The sequence below is a fragment of the Hemiscyllium ocellatum genome, chromosome 5 (genome assembly GCF_020745735.1).
Source record: "Hemiscyllium ocellatum isolate sHemOce1 chromosome 5, sHemOce1.pat.X.cur, whole genome shotgun sequence".
NCBI classification, from domain to species: Eukaryota; Metazoa; Chordata; class Chondrichthyes; order Orectolobiformes; family Hemiscylliidae; genus Hemiscyllium; species Hemiscyllium ocellatum.
Genome location: NC_083405.1, coordinates 41,131,887 through 41,148,962, shown reverse-complemented (window position 1 = coordinate 41,148,962; position 17,076 = coordinate 41,131,887). Strand labels below are relative to the sequence as shown.

Below are 17,076 nucleotides of genomic sequence, written 5' to 3'. Positions count from 1 at the left end.
GACTCTTTGTTCATTGCAGGCAGTCCTTGTCCCTACAGCTGAGACAACCCAACTACAATACTTTGTAGATTTGTTGCTGGACAAAGGGAAGCCAGTTATGCTTGTGGGAAATGCAGGAGTTGGCAAAACTATCCTAGTGCAAGACAGACTTGCTAATCTATCTGATGACTATATGGTGTCCAAAGTGCCTTTCAACTACTATACCTCTTCAGTGATGTTACAGCGTAAGTAATTAGTTTTTCAGGAACTGTTTTGCAATTCACGAGGTCGAATTCACAGAGGTGGTCGCACCACCAGTTGGAAGCAAGCATACAAATTGGGGAATGTGCCTGTCATACCATACAAAATAAACTGTCACATATTCCCAGATATCCCACCCATTAACCAGCATTCTGTTCTAGATATCAGTGAGGGAGATGGGTCCTTGGAAGAATGCAGTCAGAGCCAAACCCCGTGATACCACGGATGGCCCAGCTGTATAGATGCAGAGGAAGAAGAGTGCAACAGGGTACTGATAGAGGGGTCTTTCGTTACTGTAATGCCCAAGCACCTCTGCAGCTGTTCATTTGTACTCTCCAGGATAGTACGTTCCTTCCCTTGTGTTAGGGTCAACAATGTTATGAAACCACTGCAGGATATCCTTTTGAGGAAGAGCAAACAGCCAGAGGTCATGGTCCAGACTGGTACTAGTGCCAAAGGTGCAAAGAGATGTGGTTCTGCACTTGGAATTTAGGGAGCTCGATAGAGAACTAAGAAGCAGGACCTCTAATGCAGTAATCTCCAGATTACTCTCAGTGCCATATACAAGTGAGTACTGAAATACGACGATAAGGTAGATGAATGCGCAGCTTTGAAAGATGTCACATGGAGGGACTGGCTCTGATGGAGCTGGCACCTATCTACATAGCCATGTTGCATTTGAATGGAACCGGGGCTGAGTTCCTTGAAGATTGTTTTGCTGTTGGGTGAGTCAAACTGACCTAGTAAATGTGTAGGAACCTGGAAAGAATAGTGGTAAGTAATACCAGGGTATATGAAATGTTGAGCCGAAAGGTATGGTGCTGGAAAAGCAAGGCCGGTCAGGCAGCATCGGAGGAGCAGGAGAGTCGACAATTTTGGCATGAGCCCTTCATCAGGAATGGGAAGGAGGCTGAGAGATAGATAAGAGAGTGGGGGTGGGGAAAGAAGGTAGGTGGGGAGGCAATAGGTAGATGCAGGTGGGTGATGGTGATAAGTCGTGAAGAGGGGAGAGCGGGTAGGTGGGAAGGAAGATGGACAGTTCAAGAGGGCAGTGCAGAGTTGGAGGGTTGGAACTAGGATGAGGTGGGGGAAGGGGAAGTTTGGAAACTGGTGAAGTCGATGTTGATGCCAGGTGCTTGAAGGTTCCTGAGATGGAAGATGAGGCATTCTTCCCCATGTGTCGTGGCTAGGATTTGACAGTGGAGGAGGCCCAGGACTTGCATGCCCTTGTGGGAGTGGGAGGGGGTGCTGAAGTAGTCGGCCATAGGATGGAGAAGTAGTTTGGTGTATGTTCCCAGAGATGTTCCCTGAAATACTCTGAGAGTTGGCATCTTGTCTCCCTGAAGTACAAGAGACCACATCAAGAGCAATGAACACTATAGATGAGGTGGGTGGATAATCTGGTCACCACATTACCAAAAGGATGTGGATGCTTGGAGAAGGTGCGGAGAAGGTTTATGAGGATGTTGCCTGGGATGGAAGGTGCTTGCTATGAAGAGAGGTTGAGTAGGTTAGATTTGTTTTCATTAGAAAAATGGAGATTGAGAGGGGACCTGATTGAGGTCTACAAAATCATGAAGGATATAGACAGGGGTAGATAGACATCAAGTTTTTCCCAGGATTCAATAACGAGAGGTCATGCTTTCAAGGTGAGAAGTAAAATGTTTAAGGGGGATATGTGCGGCAAGTACTTTATACAGAGGGTAGGAGGTACCTGGAACGCCTTGTCAGCAGAGGTAGTAGAGGCAGACATGGTAGATTCATTTAAGGTGTGTCTGGACAGATGCATGAGTAGGTGAGGAGCAGAGGGAAACCAATGCTTAAGAATTGGGCAACAGGTTTAGACAGTAGATTTGGATTGGCTCACACTTGGAGGGCTGAAGGGCCTGTGGTTGGTCTGTAAATTTTCTTTGTTCTATGCGCAGGAAATTCTCCACCGGATATGAAAAGATCCTTTGGGGCCTTGGATGGAGGTGAAGAGGGAAGGGTGCAGATTTTATATCACCTCTGCGGCAAGGGAAGGTGCTGGGTGTGGAGGGTGGGTTGGTTGGGTGCATGAACCTAACAAAGGAGTCACGAAGGAAATGGTCTCTGCAGAATGGTGATAGGAATGGGAAGGATAATATATCATTGGTGGGGTCTGGTTGTAGGTGGCGGAAATTGCACAGGCTAATGCTCTGTATCCGGATATCATTGGGGTGTAAGGTGAGAACCAGGGGGATTCTATCCTTGTTGTGTTTGAAGAGGTGGTGTTCAAGGATGAAGGTGCAGGAAGTGGAGAAGATACATTGGAGGGCATTGTTGATCACGTGGGTGAAGAAATTGTGGTCCTTGAAATTGGAGGCCATCTCCGATGTCCTGGAGTGGAATTGCTCCTCTTGGGAGCAGATATGGTGGAGGAGTTGGGAGTAAGGGATTGCATTTTGGCAGGAAAGGGGGTGGGAGGAGATTAAGTTAAGGTAACTATGGGAGTCGGTGGGTTTGAAGTAGATGCCTGGATATAGAGACGGAGAGGTCTAGGAAGAAGATGGTCCATGTGATCTTTAGGTCAGGGTGGAAAGTGTTTGGAGTAAGGGTGAAGTTGATGAATTGTTCAACCTCCTCGTGGGAGTTCAAGGTGGTGCCGATACAGTCATCAGTGTATGAAATGCTGTACAAGGAACACAACATTAAAATAGACATTAGTCAGTTAATAGGTGTAGTCAGAGTGATGGTGAAAGTAATTATATTTAAATCAGTGTTACACAGCATGTATGTGAATATTCAGAGAATAAGGTTGGAGAGTTACAGGCACAGACTGCAATGTGGAGTTATGATATGGCAATAATGGATTCCTGGCTCAAGGACAGGCAGGTGTGAGTTAAATTTTCCTGGTTGTGGTGATGAGAAAAGATACAAAAGAGTAAAACGGAGGTGGGATGACCTTTTTTTTGGTGAAGGGGAATGTTGCAGTGCTGAAGAAAGAGGATGCTTCTGAGGTTCAAGAACAGAATCAATTTGGCCACAGTGAAGGGGTAAGAATGGTTCAGTTGCATTGCTTGGATTAATCTATAGACCACCAACTAATGGGAAGGATATAGAGGAAGAAATCTGCAAGGGCATATCAGAGAGGGGTAACCATCATAGAGTTGTTATAATGAGGGACTTTAATTCTCCATATGTAGACTGCAAACGTGCTGGTATAACGGGCAGTGAGGAAGAGGCATGTGTTCAGAATCTCCAACAGAAGTAAGTGTCAAGCCCAACAAGAAAGGTAGCACTGCTAGACACTGTTCTAAGGACTAAGATGTGGGCTAAGTTGATCAAATGATAGTGGGGGAATATCTGTGGGACAGTGATCAAGATATCAGAAGGTTTAGGGTGATAATGAAAAATAACACTGGTCTATCCAGACGTTTTTTTTTATTCATTCATTCATGGAGTGAGGATATCCCTGTCTAGGCCAACATTTATTGCCTTTCCTAATTGCCCGGTGGGCAGTTAAGAGTCAACCACATTGCTGTGGGTTTGGAGTCACATGTAGTCCAGACCAGGTAAGGATGGCAATTCCCTTCCCTCAAGGGCATTAGTGAGCCGGATGGGTTTTCCCAACAATCGATAATGGATTCATGGTCGTCGTTCGACTCTTAATTCCAGATTTTTATTGAATTCATATTCCACCATCTGCCGTGGCAGGATTCCAACCTGGTTCCCCGGAACATGACCTGGATCTCTGGATTAACAGTCCAGCGAGCAAACCACTGGGCCATTACCTCCCCAGATTAGGAATATTCAGCTGGTAGAGAGTGGTCCTTGATTGAGACAGTGGACAGAGCTAGGCTGGATGGACTGGAAGCAAAGGTTGATGGGATAAACAGTAGCCTAACAGTGGGATTCAGGCACAGTCAAATCATATTCCTTCAAAAATGAAAGACAGGACAGAAAATGTGTTGCTGGAAAAGCGCAGCAGGTCAGGCAGCATCCAAGGAGCAGGAGAATCGACGTTTCGGGCATAAGCCCTTCTTCAGGAATCATTCCTGAAGAACGGCTCATGCCCGAAACATCAATCCTCCTGCTCCTTGGATGCTGCCTGACCTGCTGCGCTTTTCCAGCAACACATTTTCAGCTTTGATCTTCAACATTTGCAGTCCTCACTTCCTCCTGAAAGACAGGACAAACAAACTCAGAACTCCCTGGGGACAGGCAGATAGAAATTTATGACAAGAGTGAGATAGTAAAGAAGTTTGAGCATCAAGCTGAATGTAGAAGCTTTAGAAGTAAGGTGAAAAAGCAAATAGAAACAAATACTGAATATAAAGAAGGCTCCGCTAATGTGAATGAAAATCCCAAAGTCTTAAACACGCACATAAATAATGAAAGGGTGGTAAAAGGAAGAGTAGGTTTAATTGACACATGGAGACAAGAGCCATGGCTGATATACTAAATAAGAACTTCAATCACAAGGAAAATTTAAAGTTGATAAGGTAGAGGTATTGGATAAGCTATTTAAGCTGCATTAAAGAATATTGAAAGAAGTGAAAGTGGAAGTTGCAGAGACATGATGTTTCAGTCTTCCCCAGATTCGGAGGGTCATGTTGTAGGACTTGAGAATTACAAAAATTGTCCCCTTCTTCAAAAATGGTTGTAAAGATAAGCCCAGCCATTACAGGCTAGTCATTGGTGAGGAGACTTCCAGAAACAATTATTTGTGATAAAGTACTCAAATAGAAAAGTACAGGTTAATCTGGAAGAATCAGGATACATTTGTTAAGGGAAAAGTGTATCTAACAAATTTGCTTGTTTTTTTTAAGTTGATAAGGGGTGGTTGTTATTGAGGTATATATGACCTTCGATACACATTTGATACAGTGCTAGCTAATCCACTTCTGAGGAAGGTTATCAGTCATGGAGTAAATGTATCAGTAGACAGATAGATACAAAATTGGCTAAGGAGTAGTAAACAGAGGAAGATAAGATTACACTACAGTTAATTTTTTTTTAGGCTGGATGAAGATTTGTAGTGGAGTTCTCAGAGATCAGTATTGGAACCCTTGCTTTTCCTTAGGAATATGGTATGCAAGAGACAATTTCAAAAGTAGTGCTTGACGAAACTAGGGAGAATAGTGAACTGTGAGGAAGGCAGCTTTGAAACAGCATTGACAAGTTTGTGGACAGGGTGGATAGGTGACAGGTGAAAGATGATTGTGATTGTTGGAGGTCAGTCACCTCAGCTCCAGGATATCACTACAGAAGTTCCTCAGGGTAATGTCCTAACCACCTTCATCAATGATGTACCCTTCTTCATGAGGTCAAAAGAGAGGATGTTGGCTGATAAGTGCATGATGTTCAGCACCGATCGCAACTCCTTGAACACTGATGTATTCCATGTCCAAATGCACTAAGATATGGATAATATTCAGTTTTGAGTGACAAATAACATTCATGTCACAAAAGGTGCCAGGCAAACAACATCTCTCATAACAGAGAATCTAATGAGTACTATGCCCAGAGGATCAAAAAAAAAGACAAGGAATCCTGCAGTGAATAACTCCCCTCTTGAATCCTCAAAGCCTTTCTGCCATCCACAGGGAACAAGTCAGTAGTGTGATGGAATACTCTTCATTTGTGTGTGTGAGTGCAGCTCTGACAACATTCAAGAATCTTGATACCATAAGAGGACAATACAGCCCACTGGGCTCCCTCCACCACAACACTCATTAGCAGCAGTGTGTATCATCTCCAAGGTGCATTGCAGAAATCCACCGAAGCTCCTTCAGAGACCACTTTCCAAATCAATGACTGCCATCTAGAATGAGAAGGACAGCAGCTAGAGGTGGTGGTATTCCTGTGTAAGTTTTTCTTCAAACCACTCAGCATCCACATTTGGAAATAAATAGCTGCTTTTTCAGTGTCACCAGGTCAAATTCCTGGTGCGCTATCTCTAACATGATTGTGGGTGTACTACACCAGATGAACTGCAGCAGCTCACCACTACCATCTTAAGGGCAATTATGGATGGGGAATGAATATTCATCAAGAGTTGGAGGATTTGAGCTACAGGGAGAGGTTAAATAGGCTGGGGCTGTTTTCCCTGGAGCATCAGAGGCTGAGAGGTGACCTTATAGATGTTTATAAAATCATGAGAGGCATGAATAGGATAAATAGACAAAGTCTCTTGCCTGGGCCGGGGGAGTTCAGAACTAGAGGGCATAGGTTTAGGGTGAGGGGGGAAAGATTTAAAAGAGACCTAAGGGGCAACTTTTTCACGCAGAGGGTGGTACGTGTATGGAATGAGCTGCCAGAGGAAGTGGTGGAGGCTACTACAATTGTAACATTTAAAAAGCATTTGGATGGCTATATGAATTGGAAGGGTTAGGAGGGATATGGGCCAGGTGTTGGTAGCTGGGACTAGATTGAGTTGAAATATCTGATTAGCATGGACGAGTTGGACCAAAGAGTCTATTTCTGTGCTGTACGTCTCTATGACTCTAAGTCAGCAAATCCCACATTCCCAAATGAATTCTTAAAAAGTGAAGTTCAGTACACAGATATTTGAGGCAATGTGCGTTGGTGCAGAGAACACAAAGACAGTATAAAATAAAGTATGCTGTTCTCTAGGGTATGCAGGAGCAAAGAGACCTGAACACACGTGCGCAAGTCATGAAATGAGGCAGCACAGGTAAAGACAGCTGTCAAAAAGAGCAATCACTATTTTAGGCTTCATTAATTGGATTACTTACAGTTACACCTCAGCTTAGGAAGAATGTTAATTTGTTGGAGAGAATGCAGAAAGTGTTTACAAGAATGTTTCTGACAATGAAAAACTTCAGTTATTCGCATAGTTTGGACAAGTTTGGATGGTTTTAGAGAGGAGAAGGCTGAGAGGAGATTTAATGGAAGTTTTCAAAATTGAGAGTTCTGGTTAGATTAAGTTGGGAGAATCTGTTCCAACTCATAAAAAGATCAAGTCTGAAATGGATTAGTAAGCCACCCAGTACAAGAGTAGCTAATAATAAATGCATAGTAGCCAGCAACACCTGTGTCCCATGAGTGAATTTTTAAAAAAGACAAAGTTTTAAAGTGTTTTACAAAAGCTGCAAATGTTAGATGGGGAAAAAACCCTTTTCACACATTCTGTGGTCCAGTTTTGGAAAGCACTGTCTGGGAGAATGGTTCAGGCCATTTCCATTGAAGCTTTGGACAATATTTTTTTTTACATGATCCAGCATTGGGAGGAGAGGCAGGTGTATGACAGTCAAAGTGCTCAGAGTGCCAGACTCATTGGGCTGAATTACCTCCTTCAGTACCTTAGAATAATGATTCTGTGAATTCCATTCAGAACAGGTTTTAAAAATTGCTCTTAGTTTGATGAGGTTGAATTCAAAACCATTATGGATCCCAGCTATGTGAGAGAATTCCTGCACAGCTTAGCAGTGATGAAATCTCTGCTCATCACTTGCCCCCAGAGATGTTATCAGCACAAGGTGCTGCATTTCCAGCCTTGGAGGAAACCTGGACCCTTCTACAACTGACAATGCCATGACTTTCAGGCCTTTTGGAATTGAAATGTCCCACGGTGCATTCCAATGTTCACTTCATCAGAAGCTTGTCCCACCAACTTTGTGATGTTTGGGCAGATCTGTACTGGAACAAGCCCATAGTTGCCACTATCCCAAATATTTCTGACACATAAATTGTTTTATATGGAATTGATTATTTGGTCTCCGCAAATTGTAAAATATTTAGTTGTAATTAGATTATATGTTTGATGGAAAATTCTGCAGGACTCCTGGTGGGATCAGGTTATTTCCAGCGTTACTTTCTGGTGCATGACTTACATTGATAATGGTACAAATTCATAAGTTTTGGAGTTTTTTTCCATAAAACATGTTTATTGATTTGCATTTTTAACAGTTTCCTGCATTTGTTTTTGAAAATACAAATTAGGTGTTCTTGAGAATTCTCTTGAGAAAAAGGCTGGTCGTAATTATGGACCCCCTGGAAATAAGAAGCTGATTTATTTCATTGATGACATGAATATGCCAAAAGTCGATACATATGGGACAGTTCAGCCTCACACACTTATCCGTCAGAGCATTGATTACAAACACTGGTGAGTATAATAATACAGCTAGACCATGTAAAATGAGTATGTAAGTCAAAGATGAGATATTTGTTATGTTTAAATTGATTCTCTTATTGAGAGTACTTGTACCTGGTTGTTTCAAGCATTAGTTTATAAATCCGAGAAAAAAAAACTTCGTTTTCAGTAGAATTGTTTTATGAAGTCAGAAAAAATTGCGTTTATGTGAGATCTGTCATGTCTCAGATATCAGTACACCACTTTTCAATTATGCTTTGTGGTTTTATGTAATCACTGTTGTGTAGGTAAATTCTCCAGCTAATTATGTACAGCAAGCTTCCAGAAATAGTGGTAAGCTGATAGAATGTTATTTCCTCTGATGTGTTGAGGAAAGAACCAGACATTGGGCAATCTTGAAAGGTGCCATTAGATCTTTTACGTTCATTTGATTCAATAGATAGATCTCCACTTAACATTGTAAAGATGGCACCTCTGATGAACTGATTCTTTCAATACTGCACAAAACTATCAGCTCAGATTGTCTTGGGGTAGGGTTTGAGTCTAGCCTTCTGTTTCAGAGGTGAGTGTGCTGGTTAAATGAAAAGCATTCAGAATCAAATGCTAATCCATTTGATACTGAATTCAAATTTGTGAATCTCCAAATTTAAAAAGTTTTGTCATTGCAGATGAAGTGTCAATGGAACTTTTTTTCCATCTTCTCGAAATGTGGATCATCCAAATGACTATTGTTGATTCTTTATATCTCCTGTTTAATGCCATATTAAATCATTTGGAACTGTTTTGGTATTTCTTCCATTCTGACAATTTGTGAAATTCTTGCAGAACAGTTCAATTGTGTCATTGACGCACCCTCAGTATGTTTTCCGACTCTCCTGCTATTCCTTAGTAGCTTCCCAGATCCACAGCTGGGTAGAGGCAGCCTGTTCACTCATGGAGCCTTTTGGCCCTGGAGGTATCGTGGGGTGATCTTGGAACTTTTTCTTTTGTCTGCATAGCCAAGAGACCTCTTGCCACAAACATGTTGACTGTCCTTGGCCTAAACCTCCAAGGGTTGGAAACAGTCTGGAAGGGTGGAGATGAAGGACACGACCACCTCTGTAGCTTGCCGAGGGGAAAGTGCAGAGTACCCAGTATGTATGGTTCCTCCTCTAGCTGGGTGCCTCCTGGCCTGTGTCTTGTGAGGAGGGGACACCTGGGCTCGGATCAAGGATCCCCTCTCCACTGTCACTGCACCTCAGGTCTTGAGGGCCAATGGCTGGAGCGATGGAGTGTGGATCTGAGCCTGTTTCCAGTACATTCCTCACACGCATAGGGAGCTGGACCTGTCTCTCCATGGTAGCCTGCAAGCTGTCTTGGAGAACGACAGACAGTCACATGATTGCTGCAGCTTTTGGGCATTTCGGGCCATTGTGTCCCATATTCCTGCTGCTGCTGCTCCTACATCTCCCTGTGCATGTGGACAAAACCCTTTAAGGCCGAGACCACAGAGGCTTCTCCTACTGGCAACTGACCAGGTGCCTGGTCTACAGCAGCCCTCTGAATGCCAGTGACCGGGGCATTCGTCCTCATCCCATCTCCAGATCTGTTGCTGTGCGATGCTCGTCAGCCTCCAATCACTTTCTCAGTTCATGGCACATGGATGTCTTTACCTCCCTGCAAGAGCAATCCCGGTCTTCTTTTGCGAGGGCATAGATTCTGACCCGAGAAGGGTTGGAGGACACAAATAGCAGCTGCTCCACCTGTCTAGCTTCGCTCTGCCCTGTTATGGGATGTCTTCTCCGGCAATGACAGAAAGGGGCCGAATGAGTAAGGTGCAAGTGGCTGGCATGACTGTTGAGGCTAATGTATGTAGGGGAAGGATGTTGGTGTTTTGATGGATTGAGGAGGCAGACTGATGGCATGGAGGATTCGAGCTGAAAAATGTGTTGCTGGAAAATGCAGCAGGTCAGGCAGCATCCAAGGAGCAGAAGAATCGACGTTTCGGGCATAAGCCCTTCTTCAGGAATGAGGAAGCTGTGCCAAGCAGGCTAACATAAAAGCTAGGGAGGAGGGACTTGGGGGAGGGGCGTTAGGAATGCAATAGGTAGAAGGAGGTTAAGGTGAGGGTGATAGGCTGGAGAGGGGGTGGGGGCAGAGAGGTCGGGTAGAAGATTGTAGGTCAAGAAGGCGGTGCTGAGTCCAAGGGTTGGGTCTGAGATAAGGTGGAGGGAGGGGAAATGAGGAAGCTGGAGAAATCTGCATTCATTCCTTGTGGTTAGAGAGTTCCTAGGCGAGAGATGAGGCGCTCTTCCTCCAGGTGTCGTGTTGCCATGGTCTGGCGATGGAGGAGGCCAAGGACCTGCTTGTCCTTGGTGGAGTGGGAGGGAGAGTTAAGTGTTCAACCACGGGGCAGTTGGGTTGGTTGGTGTGGGTGTCCCAGAGGTGTTCTCTGAAATGTTCTGCAAGTAGGCGGCCTGTCTCCCCAATGCATGGAGGATTAGCCTTGGTGGAAGATGGGTGCCGTGGCAGGAATAGAGTGTGGGATAGCTGAGAGGACAATGTGGCATTTACTTTGGTGGGGTAGAGAAGGTCAGTGATCCATTTTCTGCACTGCAGGCTAGACCTCTACATCTTCGAAGTAGCACTGACCAGGAGTGCCATCTCCAACCAGGCAGGCATCATCTGCCAGTTCTCTGGGAGGAGGACTTTCCTCCTCTGGACTACCTCATCCATCAGGTCTGCCAGATACCAGTCGGAGAAACACAGTGTCAAATGCCCCTTCTCGGCTGTCTCTTCACGTAGTGTCACAAATTAAGCGGATCAGCTTTCAGGTGTTAGTGCTTTTCCAAACATACAGTGGGTTTTCAAAGATGGCGCAGATGCAAAGGATGCTGGTGTTTTTGCAAGTGAGTCACTGAGTGACATGTTCATCCAGGAGCATAGTAAGGTGGGATAAAAATCAGTCAGAATACAGGCCATAGGGTCGGGAATGGCAATTAATGTGGCAAATTTATTAAGATATTGCGTGACAAGATATCCTCCACTAAACTTGACATAACATGCACTGAGCCAAAAATAAGTATGATTCAGCCCTACGTCACTGAATTTTGGCCTTTTGTCACAGTAAATGTTTGAGAGCTTTTGTTTGGCTGTTTATGTAAAGTTATACTCATATAAATGTCCCAATTTAACAAGAGTGGAAATTAGAATAGAAAATTAAATAAAATAAACAATAATCAAATGTTGTCAAATTTATGTTTTAAAAGTTTGAGAAGTGGGCATCCTAAGAGAGAATGAGTTAGAATAAGAGAATATGTGACCCACTGATTTCAGTAAGAAAGAGTACAGTCAGGATGAAGAAGAAAAAAATATGTTTACGGATTAGAAGGAACGTGAGAGGAAAGTTCAAAAATAGGGTAAGCAATGACGATTTAAAAGTTGTTAAAATGGAAAGACAAAAATAATAGTCAAAGTGAGTTAATGTTTGGTGGGCAGAATAATCAGCTTTTAGAATATAAGATTTTTCTGATTTCAAGTTGGATGTGTACTTTGTCCCACAGTGGTTTTCTGTATGTGTGTCTGTGTGTGGGGCAGGGGTTCATGAGATATGTTCCTGCAATTTGTGATATGCTTCTCTTTGGTATCTTCAATCACTCTAAAGTTTGTTCTATTTGTTTTTGTTTTATTTGAAGATTTCAGTGAAATTAGTAATGAAGTGCACTGATCCTCTCTCACAAAAAAACTATCTTCTGATTTTGTTTTTACATATTCATTTGTTATGAAATTCACACAGAATCATTTTAAACTAAAAGATTCAACAAATAATTGTATTTTCCAAGATTAAAAATGTTCTCACTTTTCATTTTGTTAACAGATTGAACATTTAAAGTACTGTGCAGTTCAGCATGTAAACAACAGAAAACCATATTTTGTTTATTCCTTGTGGGGGTTGGGAGGTTCTTTCACGTCTCCTACTTAGAAAGAAAAAAAGAAGAAAATACATTCATAAGTCATATCTGAATGCAAGTCATAATTGTTGAATTACCTTGGCAATATAATTATAGTGGTGTTCACACCTCAGATCTTTGTGTAGCTATTCATGTGCCTAAGAATGGACCTTGGACACTTGCACGTGTTTTACCTGCATATAAATGAGAATTTAGATATTGACAGTTGATGAGTATTCCAGCAAACAGCAAAAAAGTATCAGAAAATAAAACAATTACTTATAAGTGAATGTTGCATTGAAGGGTGTCTTGTAATAAGGATTAATTGGATATGGTGGAAACAATATATCACTCATATTGAGGTTGTTTATTTTCAACTTTAATCACAGCTGCATTTTTAAAACTAGAGAGTCCATTGTAACTCCATAGTTACTTAGCAAACTACAATGAATGTGTTCAGAATGTGATTTTATTTTTCCTGATTTCTAATAGTATTGTATAATAACTTCTATGCAGTTCAGCTGTCGTGAAATGCTAAATGTGATGGGTGATGAGTTCAGGGTATGTTGATAACATATTTTCATTATGGATAAAAACATTTGTTGTTGTGGTTCTGCTCGCTGAGCTGGAGGTTTTTGCTGCAAACGTTTCGTTCCCTGGCTAGGGAACATCATCAGTGCTGTTGGAGCCTCGTGTGAAGCGCTGCTTTGATGTTTCTTCCGGTATTTATATTGGTTTGTTCTTGCCGCTTCCGGGTGTCAGTTTCAGCTGCAGTGATTTGTATGTGGGGTCCAGGTCGATGTGTCTGTTGATGGATGTTCTTGCCGTTTCCGGGTGTCAGTTTCAGCTGTAGTGGTTTGTATATGGTGTCCAGGTCAATGTGTCTGTTGATGGAGTTTGGGGATGAATGCCATGCTTCTAGGAATTCTCTGGCTGTTCTCTGTCTGGCTTGTCCTATGATAGTGGTGTTTTCCCAGTCAAATTCATGTTGCTGGTAAGATGCAGAATGGCATACTGATAAGTTGCCACTCATTTTGCATTGATCCTCAAGACTAATTTAACCCTAAGGATAGTCCAATTCCTGTTTTTTTAAATTTTTTTAATCATACTTTTAACAACGTGGATACATTTGTTCAAATTCTTGACTCTGTTCTGAATTCTTCATGTTGAACAATGATCAGGTATGATCGTCAGAAGTTAACACTGAAGGAAATTCACAATTGCCAGTTTATCAGCTGCATGAATCCAACTGCAGGAAGCTTCACAATCAATCCTCGACTTCAGGTAAGATGATCCATAAGCTTGATATTGAAGAGTGACAGAAAAGGCAGATTATTCTGTTCAAGTGCATGTTTTAGTCCTCCAGTTTAGTATTAGTGAGAAAGATTCCAGAATTTTAGTTTTTCCAGTCCAAGGTTCTGCCAATAACTGAAATCTGTTAATTATCTCAATTAGTAAATAAATTATTTTAAATGGGTTTATTTGAACATTTAGTACATTTTGCACAACACATGTGCATGAAATGTCCTAACCACCTTGATTTTTTTTAGTGAAACAGCTATTTTAATTTCACACTTTAATATAAAATTTGTATGATTTCATATTTCCTGTCTGTCCATCACATGATGAAGGGCTTTTGCCCAAAACATCAATTCTCCTACTCCTCGGATGCTGCGAGACATGCTGTGCTTTTCCTGCACCACACGCTTGACCCTAACCTCCAGTATCTGCAGCCCTCACTTTCAACCTCACATGACTTGTCAATCCTGCAGATTTCCTTGTCAATCTTGCAATTGATTCAGTAAAATTTCCTAAAGCCAAAATTGTAAAGAAAAAGTCGTGAGACAATAAGCATAAATATATGAATGGGCGTATTGCAATCAAGGACAAACGTGATTTCAACAATGCTGTCTCATCAAATATTGCCACTTGTACAACAGCTAAATGAGTTTTGTTTCAAAATTTAATTGTTTAATAACTCGATTTTTCAGTAATTCAACTGCTAAGTGTGGCCAATAAACTTTCTAAGGCATTAAAGAAATAGAGGGAAAAAGCTATATTACAGCATTACACTGAAATTTCTTTTATGAAATAACTTTGTACAATTTAAGTATATATTTGCATGATAGTTTTACATGCATCAAAGTTAATAGTTGGATAACTGTGAAAGAGACAAATGGATCATTTCACCGTATGCACCCCTATCAGGTGAATGTCTACACTGGATTTGCAACTTTATGTATTACTTGTGTAGTATTGTATGTTTGAAGTGATGTATTCTTAGGTCTCTGAAGTCTGGAGATGGATTTTTAGGAGGCAAAAATATAGTACAATTCATCTAGTTCTGAGATCAGTCCTTTGAGAATGTTCACTGTTAACCCTGGCATAGCCTGAGGGAGGTTACCAAATCATCCCATTTTCTGTGGCACCCACACATGAAACTCACACTTCAGGTGCCTGCCATAGAAGTTACTGGGGGGAAAAAAAGTAGAAAGCTATTCGCTATCCAACCCCAAAAGATATCAAAGGAGCTTTATTAAAGACCTGTCATAAGAGAGTCTGGCTTAGTCTCACTTTGTTAGGGTATGCAACCTGAATGACCAGATGAGTCCTAGTAAACCTTGCCTTTCTAGGTGTCTACAGATCTCAGCTGGAATGACAGCAATTCTAAAAGGAGTTTCTTCATGAGTCCATGCTTCATCCCAAACTAGGCTCATCAGCTACTAGCTGCTGGGACCAAGACTCAATGCATCCAACTTTGTGTGGAAGTGCACAAAAGGTCCATGGACAGTGGAAGCCCAGAATCTCTAGCACTGTTTCTACTTGAGTTTTCAATTTATTTTATATTGTTGATGGACTTAGAACTGATGCGAGGCTTCTGTTATGATAGTCAGTTCTTGTGTGATTGAAACCTTTAATGCATGGTGTGCCTTTATTGATTTTCTACCACATTGATTTTGTCATCATTTCTTCTTTGTAGAGACACTTCACAGTGTTTGCGGTGAATTTTCCTTCAGTCAATTCCATGGAAATGATCTACAGCAAAATTCTAAATTTCCATTTTCAGCATCTAAATTTTGCAGCTTCAGTCATAAAGACCATTCCGGCTGTGGTCCAAGCAGCTGTCTGGCTTCAGCAAAAACTTACTCTCATGTTCTTGCCAACAGCCATTAAATTCCATTACATTTTTAACCTTCGTGACCTCTCAAATATTTTTCAGGTGAGTAAAGTTACACAAAACATGACACCAACTCATTTTATCAGATTTCCATTTTGAGAGGAGCAGTTGATGGTGCCTTGAAAAATCTCTGTGGTCAGCCAGAGACTTCCAGAACTAATTTTTGCCAGTGGCTTGCCATGGAAGATTTTCAGATCCTCAATCTCAAAACGTCCTGTCTGTTCTGTTCACTTCTTTCAAACAGAATACAAATTTTTTACAAGGAATTTGCTTCCCTTGAGCAATGTCTTTCTTGCATCTGTGTCTATTAAGGGGATTGATCTCTTATTCTGAGTCACCATATCAAGGTGTGAAAATTCTCACTTGATTTCAATATTTTCCTGTTTGACTATCAACCCCATAACAATCAGATCACACAGGCCTGTCTCCAAGCTGGGATAAATCCAGAATTTCCAATTTTACATTCAATTACAGCATACATGTTAAAACCTACAGTCAAAAATAGAAATTGCTGGAAAAGCACAACAGGTCTGGCAGCATTTGTGGAGAGAAAGCAGAGTTAATATTTTGGGTCAAGGGATCCTTACTCAGAACCTCCTCTCCACAAGTGCTGCCAGACCTGCTGAGCTTTTCTGGAAATTTCTATTTTTGTCTTTGATTTAAAGCATCTATAGTTTATTTGGTTTTTAGGTGAAAACCTGGAGAGTCCAGCATTTGTTAAACAGTTTTTACAGTGTCTCCATTATGGTTGAAACTTTTTCTGGGCAAGTACTGAGTAATGTTCAGTCTTCCCATGCCGTAGTGTGCTGTTTGCTGGACAAAGTATGTCCTTCATTTGGATTACATTTTCTGCTTTTTTTTGTTGTTGTCACCTTGGTTCATTCTTCCATATTTCTTAGGTTATTTATGCAAATCACACACTAGAAGTTAAAAATATAGAAGCCAAGGAAGGGCAATTGGGCAGTCAAGTGGAAACTTACAGAAATTTTAAAAATTAAACCGTTTCCAACACACTGTTAGCCAACCCACCTCAAAATTTAATACAGGTGGGTCAGCAAAATCTCAAGAGGTGGTGAGTCACTGAAATCCTTTAAGCAGACCAAGTGCCTCCTGGCTCACATTACCCTATGGCTTTATGTGAGGGAAATTGTCTCACAAATGTGATTGAGCTTTTTGAAGAGGTGATAAGAAGATTGATGAAGGCAGAGTGGTAAATGTTGTCAACGTGGACTTCAAGATGTTTGAAAAGGTTCCACATGATAGACTGGTTATCAAGGACAGATGATGGAATCCAGCAAGAGCTAACCAGTTGGATACAAAATTAGCTTGAATTTAGGAGACAGAGGGTGGTGGTTGAGGATTGTTTTTCAAACTGGAGGCCTGTGGCCAGCGGTGTGCTGCAAGAATCAGTGCTGGGTCTATTGCTTTTTGTCATTTATGTAAATGATTTGGATGTGAGTATAGGAGGTATGATTAGTAAGTTTGTAGCTGACACCAAAATAAACGTGGTCGTGGGCAGTGAAGAAGCTTATCTCAGAGTAAACTGGGACCTTGATCAGATCGGCTAATGGGCTGAGGAGTGGCAAATGGAGTTTAATTTAGATAAATGTGAGGTGTTGCATTTTGATAAGGCAATGAGGGCAGGACTC

The 17,076-nt window shown here is 41.7% G+C and overlaps 1 protein-coding gene across 1 annotated transcript in view; it reads left to right on the top strand.

Annotated features, from left to right (window-relative positions):
- The window catches only part of LOC132816011 (dynein axonemal heavy chain 11-like), a 417,048-nt gene that overhangs the window by 189,308 nt on the left and 210,664 nt on the right, over positions 1–17,076 (top strand). The window contains exons 44-47 of the mRNA XM_060825416.1: positions 20–224; positions 8,167–8,332; positions 13,431–13,533; positions 15,230–15,469. Coding sequence (XP_060681399.1) covers positions 20–224; positions 8,167–8,332; positions 13,431–13,533; positions 15,230–15,469 — 714 coding nt within the window. The remainder of the gene's footprint in view (positions 1–19; positions 225–8,166; positions 8,333–13,430; positions 13,534–15,229; positions 15,470–17,076) is intronic.